Source organism: Glossina fuscipes, unplaced genomic scaffold, assembly GCF_014805625.2.
Source record: "Glossina fuscipes isolate IAEA_lab_2018 unplaced genomic scaffold, Yale_Gfus_2 0, whole genome shotgun sequence".
Lineage (NCBI taxonomy): Eukaryota > Metazoa > Arthropoda > Insecta > Diptera > Glossinidae > Glossina > Glossina fuscipes.
In genome coordinates this window covers 7,203,217-7,228,391 of record NW_023998414.1, presented here as the reverse complement: position 1 = coordinate 7,228,391, position 25,175 = coordinate 7,203,217, and the positions used below count along the sequence as shown (strand labels likewise).

General features: G+C 34.1%; 1 protein-coding gene across 2 annotated transcripts; it reads right to left on the bottom strand.

Annotated features, from left to right (window-relative positions):
* Positions 1-476: 476 nt before the first annotated feature.
* Positions 477-25,175, bottom strand: LOC119633626 (mucin-5AC). Of its 2 annotated transcripts, XM_038027254.1 has the most exons (5): positions 17,391-17,736; positions 6,367-6,547; positions 1,994-4,709; positions 1,694-1,848; positions 477-1,507 (listed from the first exon to the last, which is right to left on the bottom strand). In XM_038027254.1, exons 2-5 carry the CDS (start codon positions 6,370-6,372, stop codon positions 1,376-1,378), a joined length of 3,009 nt encoding a protein of 1,002 aa, XP_037883182.1. In that variant the 5' UTR covers positions 6,373-6,547; positions 17,391-17,736; the 3' UTR covers positions 477-1,375. The 2 variants fall into 2 exon arrangements, with proteins under 2 accessions (XP_037883182.1, XP_037883190.1); XM_038027262.1 differs by lacking the exons at positions 6,367-6,547; positions 17,391-17,736 and adding an exon at positions 25,012-25,175.

The window sequence follows — 25,175 nt, the reverse complement described above, 5'->3', positions numbered from 1 at the left end:
AGATAGATTTACCTTTTGGTATACCGATCAATTCAGAATCGTTATACATTATAAGTATATGCATATGATGCATATGCATTTACACCACAAGTGTGCATTAAAATCATGTTTATTTTTATCATATCATCGCATAGTTTTCCGGCAATTGTAAGCGAATTCCTGATCCGTTATAATCAACTTTCGAACTTAGTATAAGAATTTTATAAATGTATTTAGAGGTACTACAGACAGCATTGCCCATAGCATATGCGTTCCATTTTCTCTACATTCATCTGCTATAGACTATGAGTAATCAACAAAAACCAATTTTTTATTCCTTTTGACAAAACAGAGGTGTTCTCAGTGCACGTGCATCACATACTGTGGGCATGTCCTTTCATCGATTTAGCCTATTTTCAACGTCAACTTGCGTGCAAGAACTATCATTGCCTCTGCCAAGTTTGAAGTCGATAATTTCATTTTTGCGGCCAGGAGAAGATCTACAACAGACATTACCGATAGACCGACAGACAGACGGACATGCTTGAATCGATTTAGAATTTCACACTGATTAAGGATATGTTATACTTTGTAGGATCTCTTATGCCTCGTTTCGGGCGTTACAAACGTTTCGACATAATGAATATGCCGCTCATCCTTTGGTAGTGGGTATAAAAATCAAAACTTGAGATTCAGTTTCTTCTTCCTTTTATTCAGCGGGCAGATGAAAAATAGAGTTTGCTTAAATCGATTCCGCTATTCATGCTCATCTAGAATGCTTACGCAGATCGCAGCCCGTTACAAGTATTTCATAAATCATTTACAGTGGCACTGAGAAGCTAAGAATAAATCTCATCAGAATTCTTTGATTTCGGTTACTTATGATTGATTTAAGATCGACTTAGTAATAACTTGGTAACAACTTTTTTTATAAAACTAAAGGGTAAAGACGAACTCGTAGCATTTCTCCTCCTTCCGCTTATTGTTCATAATTTGATCGCGATATATATATGTTTAGGATTAAACTGAGGATTCATTTTAACCATCGATAACTGCGGTTAATAAGGACGTTTTATATTTATAATAGATCTGAAGATGGCAGATAATAATCCATCATTCGGCTTAAGTCCGAATACCATGCTCTTATTACAATAGCTGTTATCTTCATATAAAAAGTCACTTAAAACTTTTGGTTTAATTAAAACTAAAATTAAATTGAATTTAATTAAAATGTTCTTATATATGTATACATATAGATAGAAATCGGACAAACATAAATACTTCACTATGAAATATAATACAATAGAAGACAATGATGAAATAATGAGATAGAGAGAGAGAGAGAGAGAGATAGAGGGAAGGCAAAGAAGGTTTCAATTAATAAAACTATTATTGCTTATCGTGGTGATGGTGACATTGTGGGTTTCCTAGTTGTACGTTTTCCTTTGGTCAAATCCATTATATTGGCGGATGCGGATGCGGATGTTGTCGTCTCTAAATTATCAGGCGGCGTAACAATCGTGATAACCTAAATGTATGTACATGAGTGCGATGTTAATGTAAGTGATAGCGATATTTTTTATGGTCATGTGCATGTGCATGTGCATGTGCATGTGCGTGTGCATATGTAATTGTTTATTTCAAGTTTTTAAAAGAGATCATAAAACAAATGTTTTTAAAATTCATTACTGGATTTCGATTTATAAAGATTTACTTTCGAATTGCCACCAATTATCTCGACCGGTTGCTTGGACGTGTAAGTTGATAAGCCCTTGAGCCCGAATAGATCAGATCCGAACAGCATTTGTTGTAAACTTTTCGCTGAGCTCTTATTATTGTTTGTGTCTAAAAATTTTGTTAAATTACTTGCTGTGAATAGAGATGGGAAGGGTTCAAAAAAAAAAACAATTTTTGTTAGGGAGGGCAAGGATAAGTTTACCTATGTTAGGTAACTAAATCAGTAAATCAGGACTAATAAAGTTAAGTATACTGTTGTGTTATATATGATACTCACCGTTGCCTGGTGTAGGCCTAACCACAAATCTGGGTGACTTAAAGGCACTGCCGAGACCGGTGAAAAACTGTTCGCTAAAAGTCCGCGGATGAAAGCGCGGCTGCGGTGTAACAACATAAACTTTTTCCTTAGTTTGCGGTGATATCGTCACCTGGGCTTTCTTCCATAATTCCCTTGATTCCTCTTGAGCTGCAATATTTCTTATATATGTTAACGTATCGGTAGTAGTTGTTATTGATTTGGCAGTGCTAGAATTTATAAACGTTGTCAGAGTATTATTTTTGCTAAAGACATTTCTCTCATCGGTATCCTGTAAATGATTGTCTTCTATGGGGGTGTAGTGAAACTTTATAGATCCTCTATCTTGCAATAAAGGCTCCAAGTTATTAATAGAGATAGGAAGTCCAGGGGAGCTTTCAAATTCTTTTGTGGTTTTTGACTGACGTTGCGGTTTCATCGTCGTTGTCGTTGTCGTGGTCGTTGTGGTGGGCAAATACTCCGAAGGTATTTTCTTCGATCGTCCTCCTATAGTAGGTGTACTAGGTCTATGCGAGAGCGAAGTGTATTCCTGCTCCGTCCAACCATCAATATTTTTTTGCAGTTTTGAAATATCGAAGCTCAAACCGTTCGCTGGTAATGATTTATTCCTTGGATTCACTTCAAGTTCCCGCTGTAGAAGTTCCCGTAAATTTGAAGCTAAAATTTTTGTTAAATATTTCGTATTTCTCGGCGAAGGAGTTGTATTGGAAGAGAAAGGAACACCCTGAGCTTTAACTCCTATTAACATAGATTCTTGCGGAGTATGCAGTTCATTCAGATGACTATATAATCCGGCTAAGGGATCTTTAGTGATTGCGCTGTCACGTGTGCTTTCAAAAGGTCGAGGCTTTATCTTGGTTGCATACGGTATAGAATATTTACTAAGCTTGTTGTCAATTAGCGTTGGTAATCCAGTTGGAGATGTGCCAACAAAATCCCTACTAGCCTCAATTGCCCTATAGGTCGACGTCGATGTGGTGGCAGCAGATGATACGGTATACGGGAGCCATGGTTGTGTATGGCCGCCCTTAGTATTAATAACTGCCTGCGAAAATTTTTGGTTAATATCTGTTGAACGAAAACCCAAACTGGATGGGTCTTTTGTAAAAGGCCTAGGAGCTCCCTCTTTCTCCCCCACATGTTGTATAGGGGAATCCAATAAACGTTTTGGTGTTTCACGCTGTCGCGTTTTGAAACTTAACGCATTTGATGTATCTTGCTTGAGACGCTGTATATCGGTTTGTATGGAAGCTATAAGATCCACAATGTTCTCTCGAGAGCTCTCAGTAGATTCAGTTTCCGTGATTGTAGTTTGAGTAGTGGTTTCTTCTTCTTGGCTAAATACATTTTCGGATGGGGTAGTGGAAAAAAAGAATTCCTTAGATTCTAGAGGCCACGGGTCTGCAGATTGCTGCAGTATGGTGACATTTTGCGATGAAGCCGCTGGAAAATTATCTATATCGTACATAAAAGCTTGACTGGAGAATTGTGGTGATGTAGGCGCATTGTCTTGCCCATTATAAGTTGGCGAGGACTTTGTAGACTGCGAGATGTCGGCAGAAAGCGCCACGTCGTTGATAAAACTACCGGGCTCGGTAATGATTTGCGAAGCTGGTACGTGGTCATTTAAATTTGGATTAAGTGTTTCATAGAGATAACGTCCCGTACTAGTATCTGAATACGCGTCTGTATCTGGCTTGTGGTTAGGCGGCATAGTAGTACTGCTAACCATATTTATATCGATGGCCTTAGTATGTACGAACGTTGCTGGATATTCTATGGAAGATACAAATTCCGTTAGCTCATGACTTTTTACAATCTCAAATGTGGAATCCCTTTGAGGCGTGACCGTTGAAAATATGTGATTTGGTCTAAGGGTATTCGAATGTATTTCTGAGGAAGCGGCCACATTCTGATGGAAGTGAGCTGGTTCCGTTGACGGTAATTGTTGAAAGTATGGCGCAGAGCTTGGACGGTATGATTGAGATTGGAATTTCGGCGCCACAGCTGGACTATTAAAATTGGGCGTAACTATGGGTAGAAATGGTCCCGAAGGATATGGTTTTTGAAGAAAATTTTTGGGATTATTGTTTGGTATATGGAAGAAATTCGGATGAGGAAAATGAAATTGCACCGCTCTCTGTTTTACTATAGAAGACGCTTGTTGCAACTCCTGAGTGGATTTTGCTCCATGCACGGCGGCTTGAGGAGCCCATTGATTAGTTTGAGCAAAGTGTACGCTATTGGGAAACATCGGCATCCAGGGATATTTATTGCACAAATTACAAAGCTCTTTACCATTGGCGTCATATTGCTGAGGTTTAGGATAACTATACAACTGTTTGTTCGACGCAGCTGGCATATTTGAATCCGGAATTTGAGGTTTGCCATTAGAAAAACCAAACCATCGGGCTACGCGTGTCATAAAACCAGGAGATTGCTCAGGAGATTTAGATGACGATTGATTATTACTGCTGGATAGTGGGGAAGTTTGAAACTCATTGGTCTTAAAATTGAATGCTTTGGCATAATTAAATTGTGGTAACGATGGCAGAGGAGGCGGCACTAAATAAACAACTGGCGCTGGGGCAACACCGCTAGCAGATTGTGATAAATTAAATACTACAATTAATAGCAAATACAATGTAGGCAGAGTAATTTGTACGATTGATACGATCTGAAAAGATATTGAGTTGAACATGTATTAGTAACGATTCGCCGGAGAAGTAATTCAATCCTGTATGAGAAAAAGAAAGAATTATTTTTCAATTACATCACATGGAGTATTCCGTTGAGCATTGAAGTCAAAGTCTCAGGACATTTTTCGATTTTTAAATGATTGAAAAAGTTTAAAAAGAAGCCATAATCACATTGCACTTGAAAAATGCATTTCTGCTGATAAGAGATAAGATAATGACAATTGATTTTGTGAGCATAATCACTTTTAAATCCTTTAAATCAGTTGTGGCTTAAGCGTATAGTGTAAGTTTGTGCGGATGTATGTAACAACCAAGATGACTTGAGATAACTCCGTTTGTTATGATAGCCATCACAAGCTTGTCCGTCTGGCCTGGGCTCTTTTGTGTTCAATTTACAAATCTCAATACTTATGAAATTTGGTACAACGACATTTCTTGGACCAAGAAATGCGAACACTATTGAAAATGGTTTAGATTGGACCACCTATGTCAACTACTCCCCATTAAAAAACCACCTATTATTTTCGGAGCTCATCATATGAATCGCAGTGTTAAAGCAAGGTGTATAGAGTACTTAATGGTGAGACGTGCCCACCGTGTTTTTTTTAAAAATATTTTTAATTTTCATGTTCGTTTATATTATCATATTTCATTTTTGTTTATATTATCGTATATGATTCTGTATTATTTCTTAGTTTAAAAAAGTCTTGTAGAGAACGGTTTCGATATAGCACGATAGTAGTTAAGCGTGTTATACGAGGGACGATACCCTTGCATTTTAATAGCATTTACAAATTTTCAAACTTTGCATTTATTAACTTTTCTTTATAGTCGTAGTAATCTGAAAAATAAGATCAGCAGACAAATAGAAGGTTTACTGGAAAATAATAATCACGATATACGCTTCATTGTGTTCGCTGGCAAGTAACGCATTAATATGTGAGGCAATAAGTGTCAGCAACTTATTGTCGAACGTGTAAGGTTTTGATGACCGATTCTTACCGACTGGCCACAGTTTATGGTGTATTTTGTTGCGACTTTTGCGAAACATTCGCAACACATAAAATGCATTGCAAGTCACTGACTAATTGAATCGGCAGTAACGATAGACGGTATGTGCAAAGAGTCGTAATCAATGAGAGTCAATGACTTACATTTACTAGGAATTTCAAGTTCATATAAAGAGTTTCGATTCACAATTCCATTCCATATGAAAGTGATTCAGCGGTCCAGGAAATACACATGGGTGCGGCGCAAGACATCTAAGAGCTTCATAGATCTGTTATTACTCAATATCATAAAGGCTTTAGCTCAAGAACCAAGACCGAACCAACCGATTTTGATGATTTGTAAAGCGTCCGTCAGATATTATATAAAGTCTATTTTCGCCTCAACGAGAGAGTGCTTGTTTCATTAGAGTGCCCGTTGTAACTAATTAAAATTGGTTTCTTGTAAGAAATGTTTTCGTTCAACAAGCAAAACCGCGCGTCCATAATGAGATTCGTCTATGCCACTTTCTTGAATTTCTAGGTGATTGGGAGAATTCAACTTTAACTTTAAAATATATATATAATTAAATTTTTTTAAGGGGCAAATTTCTTGGGTGACTTTAATATCAAATTTTTGTCAACTTACATGCATACCGACCGATTGATATGTTTTGTTGCCCTCGTTTGTTTTTCTTTTCTTTTTTGAATGTTATGATTATTACATTGAAAAAGTCGTATATTGTGTAAATTGTTAGGCAATCGTTCATTCGCTGGTTTTGTGCGGATGATGACATAAAACGTAAATTATTATTACTTTAGGCCGTCATCTGCATGCGTAACATGATTTCTTACGTTTGTCCAAAAATAAATATATACATATATATATATATATATATATATATATATATATTTCTACAATTTTTTCTCTTTTTCTTTTCTTTTTTTTTTTGTTTTTTTTTTTTGTTTTACTTTTCGTATGTAACATGCAAAGTCAGCAATTGTAAACAAGGCAGTCACTTGATTGTGCGAGAGTTAATAGTTAACTCTAGACACACAAAAATCGTGCCTTAAACATACAAATAATATGTACATGAGTATAATATTAAAGAAAATCATACACACACACACACATATATATATATATATATATATATATATATACACACACACACACACACACACACACACACATACATACACACATACTCGCAACAAATGCAAATGCCTATGTTTAATGAAAATTCATTTGGCACACAAATAACAATTATTATCATAGGCTTTCCTATGATATAATAATGATGATAACAATGCTAGGCATGATCCTCAAATGCTTTATAATCGCATCTTTTTCAAATAAATACTACACTCAGATGACCCCAAAAAAAAAAAAAAAAAAAAAAAAAAACAAGTGTGAAAATATTTGCTTCAACCCTAAGCTTTCACCGGATCAGTTTGGCAAGATATCTATCTTATTATAATTAAATTATGCTATTAGTTATATGCGTTAAGTAATTAATTCATTTTAATTCAGTTATCCATTTGATTTTATCGTCGCGGGGTAACATGATTACGTGTTACATACATAAGCACAAACATGCGCAGTAATTCGTATTTTATGTTACAACATGAAACGCAGGATATCAAAGGTTTTTCGTTTTTTATATATGTAAACATTACACCTTACACCACTTGTAGTAAAAGGGTATATTAAATTTGTGTGGATGTATGCTGCAGTTAAAACGACTTGAGATAGATTCACTTTTTACTATACCGATCACTTTGTGAATCGATCTAAGCTTGTCCGTCCGTCTGTCCGTCTGTCCCTTTTGTTTTCAGCTTATAGTTCGAAATTTTAGAAATATTTTCATGAAATTTAGTATACATTGACGTGTCTTGATTCGAGCACGTAAGCTATTGAAAACGCTTCGGATCGGAACACCTTGGCGACCATTCGCGACCGTTATAAGAATAGCTGTAGGGTGATGTAACTTATTTTGGGGGATGAGTAGCAGCCCATTATGGTGCTTTCACATGTTGTGGTGATTTTTTTATGAGAATAACTGCTTACTTTTAAACAACGGTAAAAAAAAAAATTCTATTTCGAATACTGTCCCGCGTTTAATAGCGATTGCGCAAAATACTTCGGCTGTTATATATCAATTATGCGTGTAAAATACATGAACACTAATGCGCTGATAATAAAATGACAATTTAGTGACGTCAAAAAATTGCTGATCAATTTATTTTAAACTTAATTATTAGTTATCCGTAATCTGATTGAACATATTTTCCAAGGGCCGTTAAAAGATTATATTTCAACTGTTATGTACAACGCGATTGCTATAGTATTTACTCATCATTCATGCGGAATGACATAAATGCCTTAGAAAAGACGTGAGAAAAACGGACAGCAAGAAAGAGTTAGTTCGCTTTCCAGTGTCCAGATATGTGCGAAATGAAAGATGCTATAAACGAATTTGTAAATACAAAGACAAAAATAAATTTTAAAAGAAAAAGCTAAAAAAGCATTATCATAGAGGCACGTGGACGTTGTGTGTGTCTCCTTTAAAAAGTTTAGTTTAATTCCAAATTCTTTTCCAATTTTGTAAAGGATATCTTCATTTTTGCGAGCGTGAAAATGCTGATCACAATTACTACACAATCAGATAGGCGGACAGATGGACGGACGGATAAATAAACATGCTTCCATACATGCCGAATCATCCTTCGGTGATGGATACAAAAAAAAAGAACATTTTTAGAAGACCGAAATTTATTCCCGCATTTACATAAAAAAAACTAAAAAAAACATTTTTTCCTTCTTTTATACTCTCCTGCAAGAACGATACAATCAATCAAATACGTATTTAACATTTCCATTCTATTATTATAGAGCGATTGATTAAGACCCTACGCATGCGCTTCAGTTTACGCATTTTACCAAAACTAAGTCTCAACACCGTTATGGTTGCCATTGTGGCAATCGACTTTGCTGCACTGCAATACCAAAAGCGCCGCTCATTTAGAAAGAATATTTCTCAAGGTCAAATAGGGATAAGGATTTGTGTTCATATTTTCTAATATGAGTAACATTTTTGGCCATCCCGTGCCAGTCAGAAGTCTTGGTGTCCGTTTAAATGGACGGTGATGCGAAACCACTAAGAATAGTGGCCATAACACTATTCAAACCAATTTTCAATTTGAATCCAACTGTCTCTTTTGTCATCAATACACGAGACTTGAATTTCTCGATTGTTTTAAAGGTAATAAGGTAAGTAGTGTTACTAAGTGTACTGTACTACGGCACAGCTCCTATCGCATGAAAACTATGATAGACGTTACTTGCCGGCACTCTCTCAAACAAAAGAATCTCTAAGTGACAGTCTCGAGAATTATTGAACGATATGTTGTTACATGTAAAAGATACTGTCAAAGTCAAAGCACAGAACACGAGTTTTTTTCTATTTACCTCAAAGTAAAAAAAGCTACGAAGTAATAAAGAATATGAGTTCTGTGAGTTGAATCCGAAGCGTAAGAGATCGTAATATAGGTGCAAAAAGGCGGAAAAAGATATATGAAAGATTTTTAAACATTAAGTTATTAATTAAGTTAAGTCCAGTTACTCATATCAATATGTCCGCTTCGTAGTGCGTTTGCCCATCTGGGGCAAAAGTGTCAAATGTTATGCACTTTCAGATAAAAAAATTGAAATAGTAAACGTACGTCCGTAATGCGATGCCACGCATAAAACTACGCACTTATAGTGACATAAATGCAAAAATGTAAAATGAATGAAAGAAACGCTTATCTCAAAATAATTTCAAAATTTCAAAATATATTTGTCAATAAAGGCGACTTTTTCATGTGACGCGAAAACGCGAAACTTGTTTGTATTTTTTTTTTTTTTTTTTTGTTAAACAGTTCCCGACTGACCTATTAATACATATTACACTTAAATAATTGTTTTTTTTTTTAATTTATATGTGCCTTTATTTAAGGCGTTCAAGGTGGCCATGATTTGACCAAAAGCGAGTAATGTTTTCTTACCTGTTTTTTTTGAAAAACAGGTAAAAAAAAAAACTTTTCCTCTTCGGTTTTTTCTGACAGCATTCATCAACTTACTTAACGTCGCCTTTATGATTGCGCTGCAGGAAAAATTATAGCTTAGTCATGTTTTTATGCAAACGCCATACTCCAAAAAAAAAAAAATCTAAAATAGTTTAATTTTCCGACGTCATCGATGGCCGTAGCGGCCAGTTAGTTAGTCAGTAAACAAGTTTTACTTCAATGTGATTCATTTTATTATTCGTTTTTTTCGTCTTTTTTTTTTTATTTATTTTTATTTATTTATTTATTTTTTTTGTTTTTTTTTCTTTTTTTTGAAAGTGAAACTTGTCGTACATATGGTAGAAATATTTCACGTTTTTCTTGCTTCCACACTCAGCTTTTGATCTAGTTTTTCCTTAATACCTCTTTTTATTTTCTTTTTTTTTTTTATTATTTTTTTTTTTTTTTTTGTTACTCTAATGAAAATGAAATTTATTTTCATATATATATATATATATATATATGCGTATAAATATTTATTTCTAGATATTCGAACGTTGTAATGCACATGCATAATTTGAGAAGAAAGTAAAACGTGATCTTGTACTACGAATGCTCTTAAATTGAAAAAGAATCGATTAGAAATTATTCGAAGCGAAACTTTGGAAAATCGCAAACAATTTATTGATTACAATATCACAATATGTTCAGAAGGCAAATAATTGAACATTATCTTCCATAATGGGATAATTTTCGCTACTGGTGCGCATATTTTGCACAGAACGTTAATGTATTTAGTGTCATCGAGAAGTCGCAAGTAAAGCTTGCGATAAAGCCACACGCAATGACCAGATACGAAAGCCAATCAACCCAACGATAAATCATTTGAAAATTTTAATATGAAACATCTTTTGCATAATGAATGGGAAGCTCGTTGCAACCAATGTGAATATTGTAACGGCACATAAGCAAAAAAAAAACGACTTGTATACTAAGTGATTTGATTGAGAGCCTTCTTCGAATTCCTGCCAAGAAGTAACTCAGAAGTCATTTCTAGAATGCTGGATGACAATGTAACACAATAACGTTGCAAGCCTCCCCAAGACGTGCACGAACCACCGCACATTCAGCAGTGCAGCATTGTGTGAAATCTTCACCGGCTGGCTCTTCGATAGACACTTCGCGAAGTCATAGCCTGCACTCGCTAAAGAACAATACCACCTTCCAGTGACCCATAGTCCCATTGATATGTTCTCCAACGAACTGTAGGCCAGCTTGTCGCTGAGTTGTTGATCTGTACGTTATCAGGCTTCCTACGGATAGTGTACTTCTAACCGACCACCAACTGATTTCTACTCCTCTAGCTTCCTGGAACTGCTGGTGCGAGTTGAAATGCTTTCCAGCGGGAATTTTTTATTGATGTCGTGACATGCAAACGGTCATCACGCTGTATTATAACATGCTTTCAGCCGCCAGTCTCTTAATATCGCTGGCGTGCACGTCGAACAGAATATCGAATTATAATTAACTGTCGTGCCATTGGGCTTTGATTTTGCTCAGCATCAACTGGCACAATCACTTGAAACACTGCTTCCGTTATGGTGCTGACTTTCTTATTCAAAATAGTCTCTTATCCGCTAAAGAACCTTTCAGTAGTATGCAAATGATGTCATTTTTGCCAATTCTTATCCTTTTATATGTGATCAAAATTTCAGGAAATAGCGCTGCCTGCAACGCTACTGCAATGATTGTGTGTTCTTCAAACGCTAAAACCGTATAGCTTAGCTTAATTTAAGTTATGTTTTCAATCTAAATTTAATTTAAAAAATATTCAAATTTGAAGTGAAAATGTAGAGAGTGTGCGATATTTCTGCTCTCGAGTGTTTAAGTTAATCTAAATAAAGTATTTAAGCATAAGGGGGTCACTAGCACAATCAGGAATTTGCTGATTTTACCTTTGCTGGGGTACAAAAAGTTCATTAGCTATTGATACCAAGTTGTCTGATAATATCAGGTCAGGTCAAATTTCTCAGCACGAAGAAGACCATACAACTGAAGCATATTCACGTATAGACCTTACCTTAAGTTAGTAAATAGCCCTTGCGTAACATATGAGCCGCTAACCTCTCGAGACCACCGTTCCATAAGGCCAAGTACACGCATTGCCTTATTTATAGATAACTCGATATTTAAACTAAAACAAGATTGTTAGTCAAAACAATACGCTTGAATCAATAAATGGATCCACATCTTCCAAATTTGCGGGAGTTAATGAAATTCCTTAGTTGAAAATGAATCTCGCCTAGAAAAGGGGAAACTTCTTGTATTGTTTGTTTTACATTTAATTTCATAAAATTTTGCTGAGCAACAGGTCTAACCACGATGTCTAGATCCGATTGAAGGAGAGAAAGGAGAGCGATTCCACGTCAAATGAGGTAAACAATTTTACATGACATCAAACCATAGCTAAACTTAATCACCGAAGAAAGATCATCGAGATATAGGGTGAATAGCAAGCGACTTGCTCCTTGAGGGACACCAAACTTCACGATGGTTCTCCCAAAAAAACAAAACTGCTCCGTTGCCATTTTTTTTTCTACTTTCTACGCATTTGCAAACAGAAAGCTAAGTGTAATAGTTATGCATACATGAATGAGATGAGATGAATGATGAGATGAGTTTATGAACTTTTGATGACACCTGAGCACTTAATGCTTTTTTCAATGCCTAATATTCGGTTTGAGATGAAATTGTCTTCGTACTGTATATCGATTGGTAATAATATATATATATATATATATATATATAAATAATATATATATATATATATATATATATATAATGTTTATATATGTTTATATATATATATATATATGTGAAAGAAGCGTTACTTTGAAATGCAAAGAAAAAAGTGATTGTCATTAGAAATTTCTAGCGGCATAAAAATTACGTAAATGAAATAATAGCTATTTTACATACATACATACATACCAATATTATGCATCACGATCTTTATAGAAATGATATACGTGCACAATTCTCCCTACATGATGTCTTAACAAAATATTATTTACTTTCCCGGTGATATGCAAAAAAAAAAAAAAAAGAAAATTATAATAATAAAAAAAAAAACACTTTCAACCACAAACGCAAGGCAATGACTTTTGGTATCCCACGGAAATATTAATGCTTCATGCATTATTTCTATCATTATACATTATGTGTACATGAATATATATATATATATATATATATATATATATGTATATATATATATACATCTATGAAAATATTTACATATCGTGAATGCATATATGTATGTATGAATGATGCCAGAAATTTTGTATAATACCTTTTGAGGAGCTTCAATTAATGACAATTATGGTCGTGCATTTATACATGTGCGTGTGGTTATCTGCGTTTAGAGGAAAACACTATACCACATACAACATATATATGTATATAGCGGATATATACTTACAAATAAACAAATGAATAATAGAAATAAAGTGCGGTTTAAATGATGCGGTATACGTATGTATGTAAACGAGTCTTTCGATGTGTATGCATGCACTTAGTTTATAGTCAACAATTCATAAATTTTATGAAGACAACCGCAAGACAAGTTTATTGTCATTTGCTTTTTTTGTTTTTTATTTATTTATTTTTTTATTTTTTTCTTTTTTTTGGTTGTGTTGATGTATGCTGCCGTTGTGGCCGTTGCTGTATACTGCTGCTGTTTTGCTCAAATAAATCAATGGAGAAATTTAATAAATTTTCTATCCATTAGATAATGTATACTAAATGAAATTTTTAAATAAATTTTAACTTTTTTTTTTTTTAATTTTTTTTTTTTTTTTTTGTTTTATATTTATTTATTAGAAAAAAAGTGAAATTCTATTAAGGAAACCTAAGTTTTTATAATGGCATTGTAATCTTAAGCAAATAAAACGCATCAATGGAGGAAAATTATTTTGATACCGAAAAAGAAAATTAATCTGCAGTCAGTCATATTAATTATTTAACTTCACACTTTGGCATCTAAAGCAAATAGTATCGCAACCTTAGCAGCAGTAATTGAATTTACTGTTCCGAATGCGCTGGGAAAACTTAACGAAAACAAGTTTCTGTCAATACATAGATATCTCTTGACTACACACACACACGCATACAAACATAATGTGTTTATTGTACAAGATATTGCATTGAATTTTCTTAACTATTCTCCCAATACGTAGTTCGCTGACAGCATTACTGGCACCATCATCAGCCAAGCAACAATATTACTGCCCTGAACTTGGCAAAGAAAATGTAATGAAGACCAAAAAAAAAAAGAAAAAAAAAAACATTATAAAATTTCCCTCACATCATTCCTTATGGTATAGAGCATCATTAAAAAGCCACGTTTTATAAAAGGCAAACTCGCTCCCCATAAACCAATGCGCGCGCTACACAATATACATACAACTGGAATGCATAGTAATCAACAATTGACAACTTGTGAATCTTGTTTAATAAACGCAAAAACGAAAAAAAAATAAAAATAAATAAAATAAAAAAAAAAAAAATGCAGGCCACATGTTGCATGCTTACTAAATGGAATGGCAGACAATTTCAGTTGCAACTGCCATTCAGCTCAGCCAGTCAGTCAGTCTCTGCATAACATTTTGATTTTACTGATTTATGAATAAACAAATCATTTGCATAGTTTACTGTGCAATTCTAAGCAAACACGATGGGAACAACATCAACATCATCATCATCATCATCATCATCATCATCATCATCATCATCGTCATCAACAACATGGTCCGAAAGACTTCAAAGTCAAAGAAAGCACAGCTCTAGGAAAACAAAAGCAAAGAAGAAAACAAAAAAAAAACCAAAACTATGTTTGTTCGACATTTACTAACAAAAATGAACGAGTAATCGGAGTCGTAGTAGTAGTAGTGAATGAAATGATAATTGGTCTTGAATTTTGTGCATCGAGAAAGAAAGAGAGAGAGAGAGAGAGAGAGAGAGAGAGAGAGAGAGAAGCAGAAATTAAAGTGAAAAGGTTTCTTAAAGAAATTTGAAACTATTTCAAAACACAATGACATGGAATACATTAAAGGTTGAAAACAAAAAGTCATCATTAATATGAGACTAAGTTCATATATGTATAGCTTCTTAACTACACATATTTCTAATGTTAAAAATAAAAAATAATTCAAAATTTATATTCACTACCCCACAAATATTGTTGTCTTCATTATCTCGCTGAACTCGCAAACTTTTTATCCAAAGTTTTTTAGTTCAATATCTCTTGCATGTCACTCGTGGGCAGACTGTGTCGATTCTCGCATTTGCTCCCAGTTTTCAGATCCCATCTTACGGGGATTGTATGCTGTAGTTCTTTAGCCAAGTGCGAGAAGATGATTTTTGACAGATCTCAGGTCCATTTTCAAGTTTTATTTATGGTTTATTATGATAAACATGACTATTATTATTATTATTATTATTATTAATTTTGGCCAGAGAAATAAGTTCTAAGCTCTTCATTCTTAAAATATTGGCACTCAAGGCAATCGGCCTTAATTAAGAGCCCACGGTTTGAACCCACGACCATTGACTTGTTAGTAAAGATATTCATTCTGCCTCTAATCTTCGGCCATTCAGGCGAATAAGTTGAAAGTGTATTTGCTCTTGCTCTCTATCTTCATTTAGGCAAGTAGGCGTACACAAAACTATGGAAGATTCGAACAAAGTCGAATAAAATTTTCTTACGTATATTTATAGACGATAAACCTTGCGACAGGAGTTAACTTTCACTTGCAACAAGGGAAAATCTTATAGGTATATAGATGTATATAGATGTGTATTTTCTCCTGTTTATTGTACTAGTAATCCTGCAGTATCTGTACAACAACTAGAACAAATCAGCCACATCGACCCAACTTTATAGAATATTCGAGTTATCCTTTTTTTAAGATTTCTTTTTTGGGGGACATCCACCACTACATGTATCACGTCCGCGTAATATAATAAAGTATTGAAATTGCATTGTTACCCATTGAAAAAAGGAGCAAAGGACGTAATCTGTAGCTTGAACAAAAATTTACGTTAACAAAATTCAGGTCAACTCAGAATATTAAAGGTGTTACGTACGTCCGCATTAACTAGTGATATAGGATATAATGATACACAACGCCAGTGGGCGAAGAAATCTTGTTATGCAACCGTTGAATTTCTCTTGGATAGAATGACTAAATTATATATTTATCAGAAGAATAGAAAGCGACATATAAATTTTATTAATTGATTTGTGCGAGCGGATGTTTTGATCCATTTTTGTGTAGATTCCGTAGCATCATCACTCATTGAATATAACATTTCATTGTTACACCTTACACCTTGCATTTGCAGTATAAGGTTGTATGTAACACGCGGAAGAACTTGACATAGATGCAGCTTTTATTATATCGATGGCTTCGGACTCACTTTCTAAATCGCTTGTCGATGCGGCTGCAGTTCCGTCATCTATTCTAATGCAGCTTGCAATTTTTCCAAATATTTTAATGAAATTTTTTTTGCATGCTTTGACCCAAGGACTAACGCTATCGAAAATGGTTCAGATCGGACCACTTTTTCGATTATTTCACATATAAAGATAGTATATAGCAACTTTTGTTTTGCTTTTGAAAAGGAAGAAAATTTCAATATTTTTGCCTCATTTAAAGCCGATATCGAAATTTTTGCGACCAGTTTGCCACAGACAGTCCTAGCGACGAACAAGCAAGCACACCTGTGAAAGACATACATTTTTTTAGGACTTCTAAAGCTTCTAAATATAGACAGTTACCTTAAGAAGCGAACAGAGATAATCTTGCTCAATTTGATCAAAGATAGACATCATGCCTATCGGTCTATCCATCGGACATTTAGAGTTGTGTGAGTTGTGTCTTTTATGTCTTCATCGTTTCGTTTATGGGTACGAAAATGTGATCGATTCATTATTACTGTCATTGTTATCGTTATATTATCATTCATATTATATTATTTGTATGTGTATGTGTGTGTCTGAGTGTATATGTATATATATATATATATATTCACACAATTATTTAGAACTTGTGTACATACATGATTATTGCAATGAAAACATATTTAATTTTTTTTCTTTTTAACAAACATGCATATAACTACATATATATATATGTATATATATATATATATATATTGTACATAAATATAAAAGCTTGCGTGTTAAGATAAACTATTTTTTGCAGACATTTCACACTCTTTCTAAACACAATTGTAATCACGGACGAACTTGATCAGTTTTTTCACATACTTTCCATGCATGGCATTAGAAATAAAAGATTTTTCGTTAATGTTGAATAAAAATTGTATAATGACTTGCTGTTGAGGTGAAGCGAGTAAACAAAAGAAAAATTAAAGAAATCCCAACACCTTAGTAACCCAATCACATAAAGCACTTTATCCATCTATTGTGTTTGTATTTGTATATATATATATATATATATATATATATGTGTGTGTATGATTTTATGAACACGTTCATGATATGTATTCAGTGTAGACATCATCTGTACCTACATATAGTATACCATACATACATACCTTTAATAATCTTTAGTAAAAATTTTTATTTTCTTAATTGACAAAAGACTGGCATATGGAGACAGTGTGTCGGATGTCATCGTTTGTTATTTCTTTCAGATGACTTAAACCAAGTACCATTATACAAATACTTGTACTCATAGACACACACACACGCACACTTATACAAGAATGATAAAAAAGTGAAAACATTTCTGCATAATTATCCATTTTTCACAGGCTATACGCGCGGGCTCGAGCCGCACCAAGCCATCGCCATCAGCCAACCAGCCAACCCAACCAATTCCACTCAAAATGTCTTTGGCAACAAAAACCGCATTAAATGAGTGAGGTTTGTTTTTTTTTTTGTATTTATTTACTTTTTCTTCTACATTTTTTTGTTTTTCTCGCGTTTTTCTTTCTATTAATTTTTTGTCATAAATAATTCTACACTTTGTGGGCAAATTTAAGTGAACGTAAATGTGTAAAAAACTGAACGCGTTAAACTTCATTCGTTTAACACTTACTAACTGGCGGTTTATGCTTTCGTAAACGTTTGCGTGCGCATTGCTTTGGCATTTTTATGTGTTCATCATTATGTTTTAGTGCCTTTATTTTATTATGCATTATCATTGCCGGCAACGACGTCATTAGAAAATTATGCACCAACATAATAACAAGTTTAACCGTTAGTCATGTACATGACAGAGCTTTTTGACCCGCTCTCAGTGAACTTGAGCCTAAAAGATCGCTTGAACTCAAATGCACGAATAGCTTCAGCAAAAGTAAAAGTTATATGTACGTACGTGCTTTCCCGTATTAAGTTTTTCATGCAATTGATTTTCAATTAAATTACAAGAAAGACAGAGAGAGAGAGAGAGAGAGAGAGAAAGAGAAAGAGAAGAGACAAAATTGCTGAAGTAATCAATTATAATTGTCACTTCAGTATTGCATTCAGTATCTTAGGAAGGACATAACATTTTTTCTTCTTCTTCTTCTTCTTCTTCTACTTTTTCTTCTTCTTTATAGTACCTTTGAAAAATATCTATGAATACGTGTATCAGGGATCTCTACGAAACATATATGTGCATATATATAGTAAATTAATTTAGGCCTATTATCCTTCAGAATTTCAACCGATGCAAGCACCTATGGGCATCTCGACCGTGACAACTCACTCATTCTTTTAAACTCCCGCTATGAAGTTTAGTTAAATTTACTTAAGAAGAATCATGTCCCGAGTTTTCGTGTCATGCGAGTTTTTTTCACTGGCCAGTTCCCAGTAAAATGCTATGCATGCTGACTGATTGCTTTTTAAAATTTTCTCTAACTCTCACTATTCAATTTTCGGATAGAATCGAAGGATAGTTTTTACTGGTAAACGCTGGCGGGAAAAGCAGTAGAGAAACTAAGGAAGAAACGCTACCACGACCAAATTAAAGCGGACTAAGGAAATGATAGCTGGTCTATAAGGTATGATAAGTGTCTAGTGTGCATGTCCAGGCGGTATGGTAACGCGCGGCAAATAGACAGCTATCTATAATACATAAAGGGCATTTGCTATATGTGGTGAATATTTTAAACATATTTCCGATAGATTTTTCCAAAGCAAATTCTCGCCAATGTAATCAACATTTTTATTTATTGACTTGATTTTCTTAAGATCAAATCTTTGAATCTCTCTTGAGCATTGAGATTATCTACGTTCAGCTAATTATATATATATATATATATATTTTTTTTTTGGTCATTAAATTTTCATATATTTTGCATATTGTCTCGATTGTGAACTTAAAAGTGAATCGAGTAATTTTTGAGCCATTCACGGCGCGGTATACTTCCCAAACTGGCATTTTGTCAGTGGCTGTAAACCATTGTAATGAAGATGATATAAACGTTGATATTAAACAGTCAATGACTCTCATCAACACAAAACATTGCCAGATATATATTGCAACAAAAAACAAAACAATAACAAACAAAGAGAGAGAGGTATACTTACTTATGCAGTATATTTAAAAGAAAGAAAGAAAGAAAAAAATAAATAAATAAATAAATAAAATACTATCAAGGTATTGTCACACACAATTGTTAACATTTACCATATTTATCGGTAAAACGTTTATTATACCTTCTTCTTCTTCTTCTTCTTCTTCTTCTTCTTTTTTTTTTTTTTTTGTTTGCTCATTATTTGGCTACAGCTTGAATACAAAAAAAAAAAAAACGCATAAAGTAATCAAAGGTGAGTTACAAAAAGTATTGCGCCTTAATAATATCTGTACATTTTTCTATACCTAAATGTTTTTCTACATTGTTTCCCAATTTATGTTACGTTAATTGTCGATTTTAATACGCAAGACTAATTAAATTTATCGGACTCAATACTTTTTCGACAACATTTTCAAATCTATTGACATTAAGTTTTGAATGATGTTAATGTTAACGTTGATCTTGGCAAGTGTTACTTACTTCAATCAAACGAAAATGTTTATCCGGCCAATTAATGAACACTTTCATATGCATTATGAATAATGAAGATTGCAAATAATTTACATTAATAACATGTATGTTACAAGATTTTTGCTTTTTTTTCTTTTTTTCATTTCGTTTTGTGTTTTGTTTATTCATTGTTGGATCATCATCTGCCGTAAATGAATTACATCTAATATTAACGCTTTAGTGATTTTTTTAAAACTTCATAATATTTTCCGTTGGTTTTCTTATCTCAGATATATACAAAAATTGATGAGTTTTTTTTTTTTTTAATTTTATTTTGGACACTAATGGAAAATAAAAAAAAAAAAAATCAAAGATAGTAAATAAGAAAAGTGTGAAAGTACGAGTACTATGCTTGAGAAAGCTTTATGCAATTTTCTCTCCTTTTTGTTCATACACTTCCTCTTATAAGAAAGTATTTTGAATTTCCGTTGCGTTTTTATCTATAAAAAGAGTTTGTGAAAAGTCGGTAAATCATCAAATTATAAAAATGATGAACAAAAAAAAGCAATGAAACTTTTAAGCAACATTTTCTTCGTTTTTGGATATTTGGAAAAATAATAGGACCAATATTTTGTATTATCTTCTTCCATGCGCGACCTAAGATCGATATTAGTCATATTCGTTGAAGCACCCTCGCAAGCCAACACGATACAAAACCTGACCACGCCTCCCTAATAATGTTCTGCGCATTAATTGTCAGAAATCAGAATAAATAAAAACGCCCTCCGTGCTTATGGTTTACTGCAGCCGGACAAAGCCCAACTAATAATAATCGGCGGACTACTTGTCAAAATTCAGAATAAATAAAAACAAAATACAGCGAGAGATTTTGTTTTCATTACTTTGGTTTCTCCCCGCCCGGACAGCCGGACAAAGCTCTTCGGAGAATTTTTTCCCATCAATCAAGGCAGCATTATATGCTGAGATGTTCGGCCTTTACCCAGATTGAGGACCTTGTTAGTCGACAATATTGAGCTTTGCCTTAGCCTGCAGAATGAAAGGCTAATTAACACTTCATATGTAACGCATGCGTCATTGGAGACAATAGGGATAAGTTTTCATGGCAGAAATTTAAGAGACATACAGAGATTAACCCGTTCGTCTGTCTGTCTCATCATGTTCTATTAAAACGTTCTCAACATTAAACACAGAGTGTTTGAGTCCGTCACAAATATTCAAAACAAGTAATAATAACGTGAAGACTCGGCGAAAACATTTAGAAGATTTCTAAAAAAATGCAATGAAAAATTTGAGCCTGATCCGTCTTAAGGAAGATAAACTGTAATTTAAAGTCCATAAAAAATATTCATTCGTAACTGTTCGCTTGTAAAGTCCCCTCTAAGAATTGGGATGGAGACTTGCCCATAACCATATGCACTCTTAAATGATACGTAGAAATCCAACTAACGTGAGCCGCCCGTACTTATGACTATATAGGGCGTAGGTAGGCAAATGGCTATTATTGATGTTGATCTAAACCCTGATCCATGAAATGTTCGTAAAGCGCAGCGTAACTAATTCGTGTGTGAGGATATGCAGTTTCAATTGTCTATGAAAATATTAGTCTTTGCATCATCGTATGTGTGATTACGAGCAGAATACATTTTATTAATTCGTTAGACGTAAGGCATATCAAATTATGGGCCGAGAAAATGCCATTTTCGGTTAAGCTTTCCTATTACAAGCCGTCGTTTACTCTTAAATATTTTTGACAATTATACTAGGTCGACGGAAGCATGCGATTACCGCCAACCGGTCGAATTTTCATGATGAACATCAAATTGACAACAACTAAACATGTTCGCATAGGCCGTAATATGCCAAAATTAGGACAAAGTAATAGAATGAACAATGCCTTGAATAGTGTATTTTGTACCACCACTATACCCTACACCACGTGTGATAAAATATACAAATGTACATAACATCCAAAAAGACTTGACATAAATCTGGCTGTTATTATATCGATCACGTTTATCTGTTCATCTGTCCGCTTGTTCGCCTTTGGATTTTATGTTCAATCTATAGGTCACAATTTTTTGAATTAATATTTGGATGAAATTTACTACACTGACATGTTGTGGCCCAAAGACGAATGCTACTGAAAATAGTTAAAGTCGGAATACTTTTTCGATCACTTCCCAAACAACGTTTTATTTTGAAAAGTGGTCATATGAATAACTATGTCAAACAAAGTTGTGTAGGGTATGAAATTGTGAGTTATGATCTACTATAATGCTTTTATTGGCTTTCTTTCTAAATGCTAAAATATTCTTGAAAATTTCATTATAGAAGAATAAAAAAAAGTATTAATAAAGTAAAAAAGTAAGAAAATGAAATTCGGTCGTGACCGAATCTTTTATACCCATCCCCGTTTACCACAACAAAAAAAAAACAAACGAAGTAAAAGAACATAATTCTCATGCTCTATAATGTGGAGTGGGCGCAGCTGATCTCTTCTATTTTCAAAATAAAAGTTTTTGTCGTAAAGGAATGTGGGCGATGTAGGCGTGTCCTTGGAAAAGTTTAAGTCAATTCCAAATTCTTTTGCAACTTTGCCGACGATATCTTCCTTTTCGCTAACGAGAGAATGTTTACCACAAATACTACCAAGTTACGCAAAGAGACAGATGGACAGAAGAACAGGCGGACGTGCTAAGTTGAAACTGGACAAGAATTTAAGGTTCTTGAAGCTTTCTTCTGCGCGTTATAGGAGTATTGAAGAAATAATTAAATTTTAATACACTATAATTTTGGGTAGGCGTGGACAATTTTTTTCCGTTTTAGTGCGCAAATGCTACAGCATCGCTCATAGAGTATGCGTTCAAATTTTTGGGCATATATTTTCTATAGTTTGTAAGTAATGAACAAAAAACCAATTTTTCATTCCCTTTAAAAAATAGAGGCGTGATGCAGTGGGCGTGTCATTCGATCGATTCCAATACCAACCTGCTTCTGGCCAGGAGGATGTTTACAACAGACATTATATAGACGGACTGAAGGACAGACGGAGAGACGTTCAGACGGATAGACAGACATATTTAAATCTATTTCGGATTTGATGCTAATCAATAATATATATATATATATATATAGTTTGTGGGCACTCTGATTGTTCCGCCTGGGCGTTGCAAACGTTTTGGCAAAATGAATGTACCCCTCATATACGTACATATCCTTCGGTGGATGATAAAAAATTAACGTAAATATTTCGCTTACTGATAACTTGGCGTGTGAAAACGCATTTTGTAAACCACAGAGGTAAATGCCATACATTCCCTTTATATAAAAATGTACCAAAATTTACGCAAAATTTGCATCAACAAATAAATTTTTTTTTATATTTTTAAGGTTTTTCACGATGTTCATCATCGAAAGATTAAAGCGATATTCATATTGTTGAAACGTTTGTCACGTCCAGAAGGAAGCTTTCGAAAACCCACAATTTATATATACGGTTGATGAGCATCAAATTCTGAGTCCATCTAAGCATATCCGTCTGTTTGGTTGTCCATTTGTCGGTTTGTGTAATGTCGAAACGAAGCTAACGACTTCAAATTTCACGGAAATATTGGAGGGTCTTGCATGCAGGTTGGTATTGAACACTGATCAAATTAGTCGAAGGACACGCCAGCAGTACCACGCCTACCCAATGTTACAATGTGCAAAAGTTCATTTGTTTTTTCAATAACCTCACCCACTTAAAGTTTATAAATTCTTGGCAAGTTTCAAATTTGGAATACATCTGTCCGCCTATCCATCAGTCCGTTCGCCCAACTGTGCTATATTTGCGGTAAACGCTCTCCCGTTAGCAAAAATGAAGATATCGCCTAAAAGTTTGCAATAAAATTCAACAGTGACTTAGACTTTTCAAAGGACACGCCTACGACGCCCACACGCCTAAATACGACAAAAGCTTTTATTTTGAAAATATAAAAACTCAGCCGCGCCCATTCCACATTATAGAGCATGAAAATGTAGTTCTTTTGCTTTTTTGTCTTTTTACGATAACTGTGCTCGGTGGGTCCACGATCGAATATATAATTTTTCTACATGTATATAAATGCAGATACGGCGATTACCCTTCCGAAATGGTATGCATAGCCCCTCAATTCGTTGCTATCCAAAATTGGATCAGTTCTGTCCATGACACGGGATCCTTTTCCGACTGTGAGGCTGCGAGACAGATCATGGTAGGATTCGTTACAAAAACACAGCCACGTCTAAAGGTTCTATTAAGGCCAGCTCTCTTCTAAAGTGATAGCGTTTTGTTATTTTTCCTAATATTCTTGGTATGCACATACATTGGGTCGCCTGGTCAAGAAATTTTTGATGCAATATTCAGTTAAAGAAGAAAAGCAAGTCCCTTTCGGGCTGTTCGAAAGAAATAAGTCACAATAATGCTCATGTTTTTTATTATGACGTCATAAATATTTATTTTATTCATTAAATTGGCGACAAATGGCCCATAATGGACAGAAAACAGAACAAGAGTCATTTTGCTTTAGGCGTAAGGCGATAACACTCACACTTGCTTACTTATACGCATATCAAAAGATTAGTTCCATCCCAAACATCTCTGCGATAGCTACCCGAGATTTATTAAGGTCAAATGTCTTGAACGTTTGTCTTGCTCTATGATCTTTTTATAGTGAGTATAGGAAAATACGTTCTCTTCCCCCATAATATAAAATAGTTGTCTGTAAGGTAAAATACTTATCGGATTGGTTGCAATAACTCATTTACTCATCAATCATGAGACTATTGTGTTCTGTTCTAACTAAATCTTACAAAAGACTGGCTACCCGCTGTAAACTATCCTAATCTTTCACGTGTTCATGTTTTCCTAATCGAATAGAAAGAATCATCAAATAAAGAGAAATAAAAGAATTGCTTGCGGCATTTTCCTTAGCACACCATTAATAGTTGGTTTCGTTAATTCCTTTCAGTTCATTGTATATATATATATATATAATGTGAATAGGATTTTTCTTTTTGTTTACATTACATATAGTCAACATGAACCATCACAATGTGTTTGTGTTTTTCTTTCCTAAGAAATTCTTATGCATTTCCTTTCTGATCCTAATGGAAAGAAGGGAAAAGCGATTGTAATTCAATCGAGCTCAGGTACATTACTTACCATTTTGTTTGTTGTAATCCACAATTGAAACGTTAGATTATGTGTGTATGAGTCGGAGATGATTTTAAAAAAATCTTTAGCCTTTATAATCCACCGACCGGCCCCGGTGCGAGCGCTATAATATTTAGTTTTATTAAAAAAATTTTTTTTAAATATTCAACTTT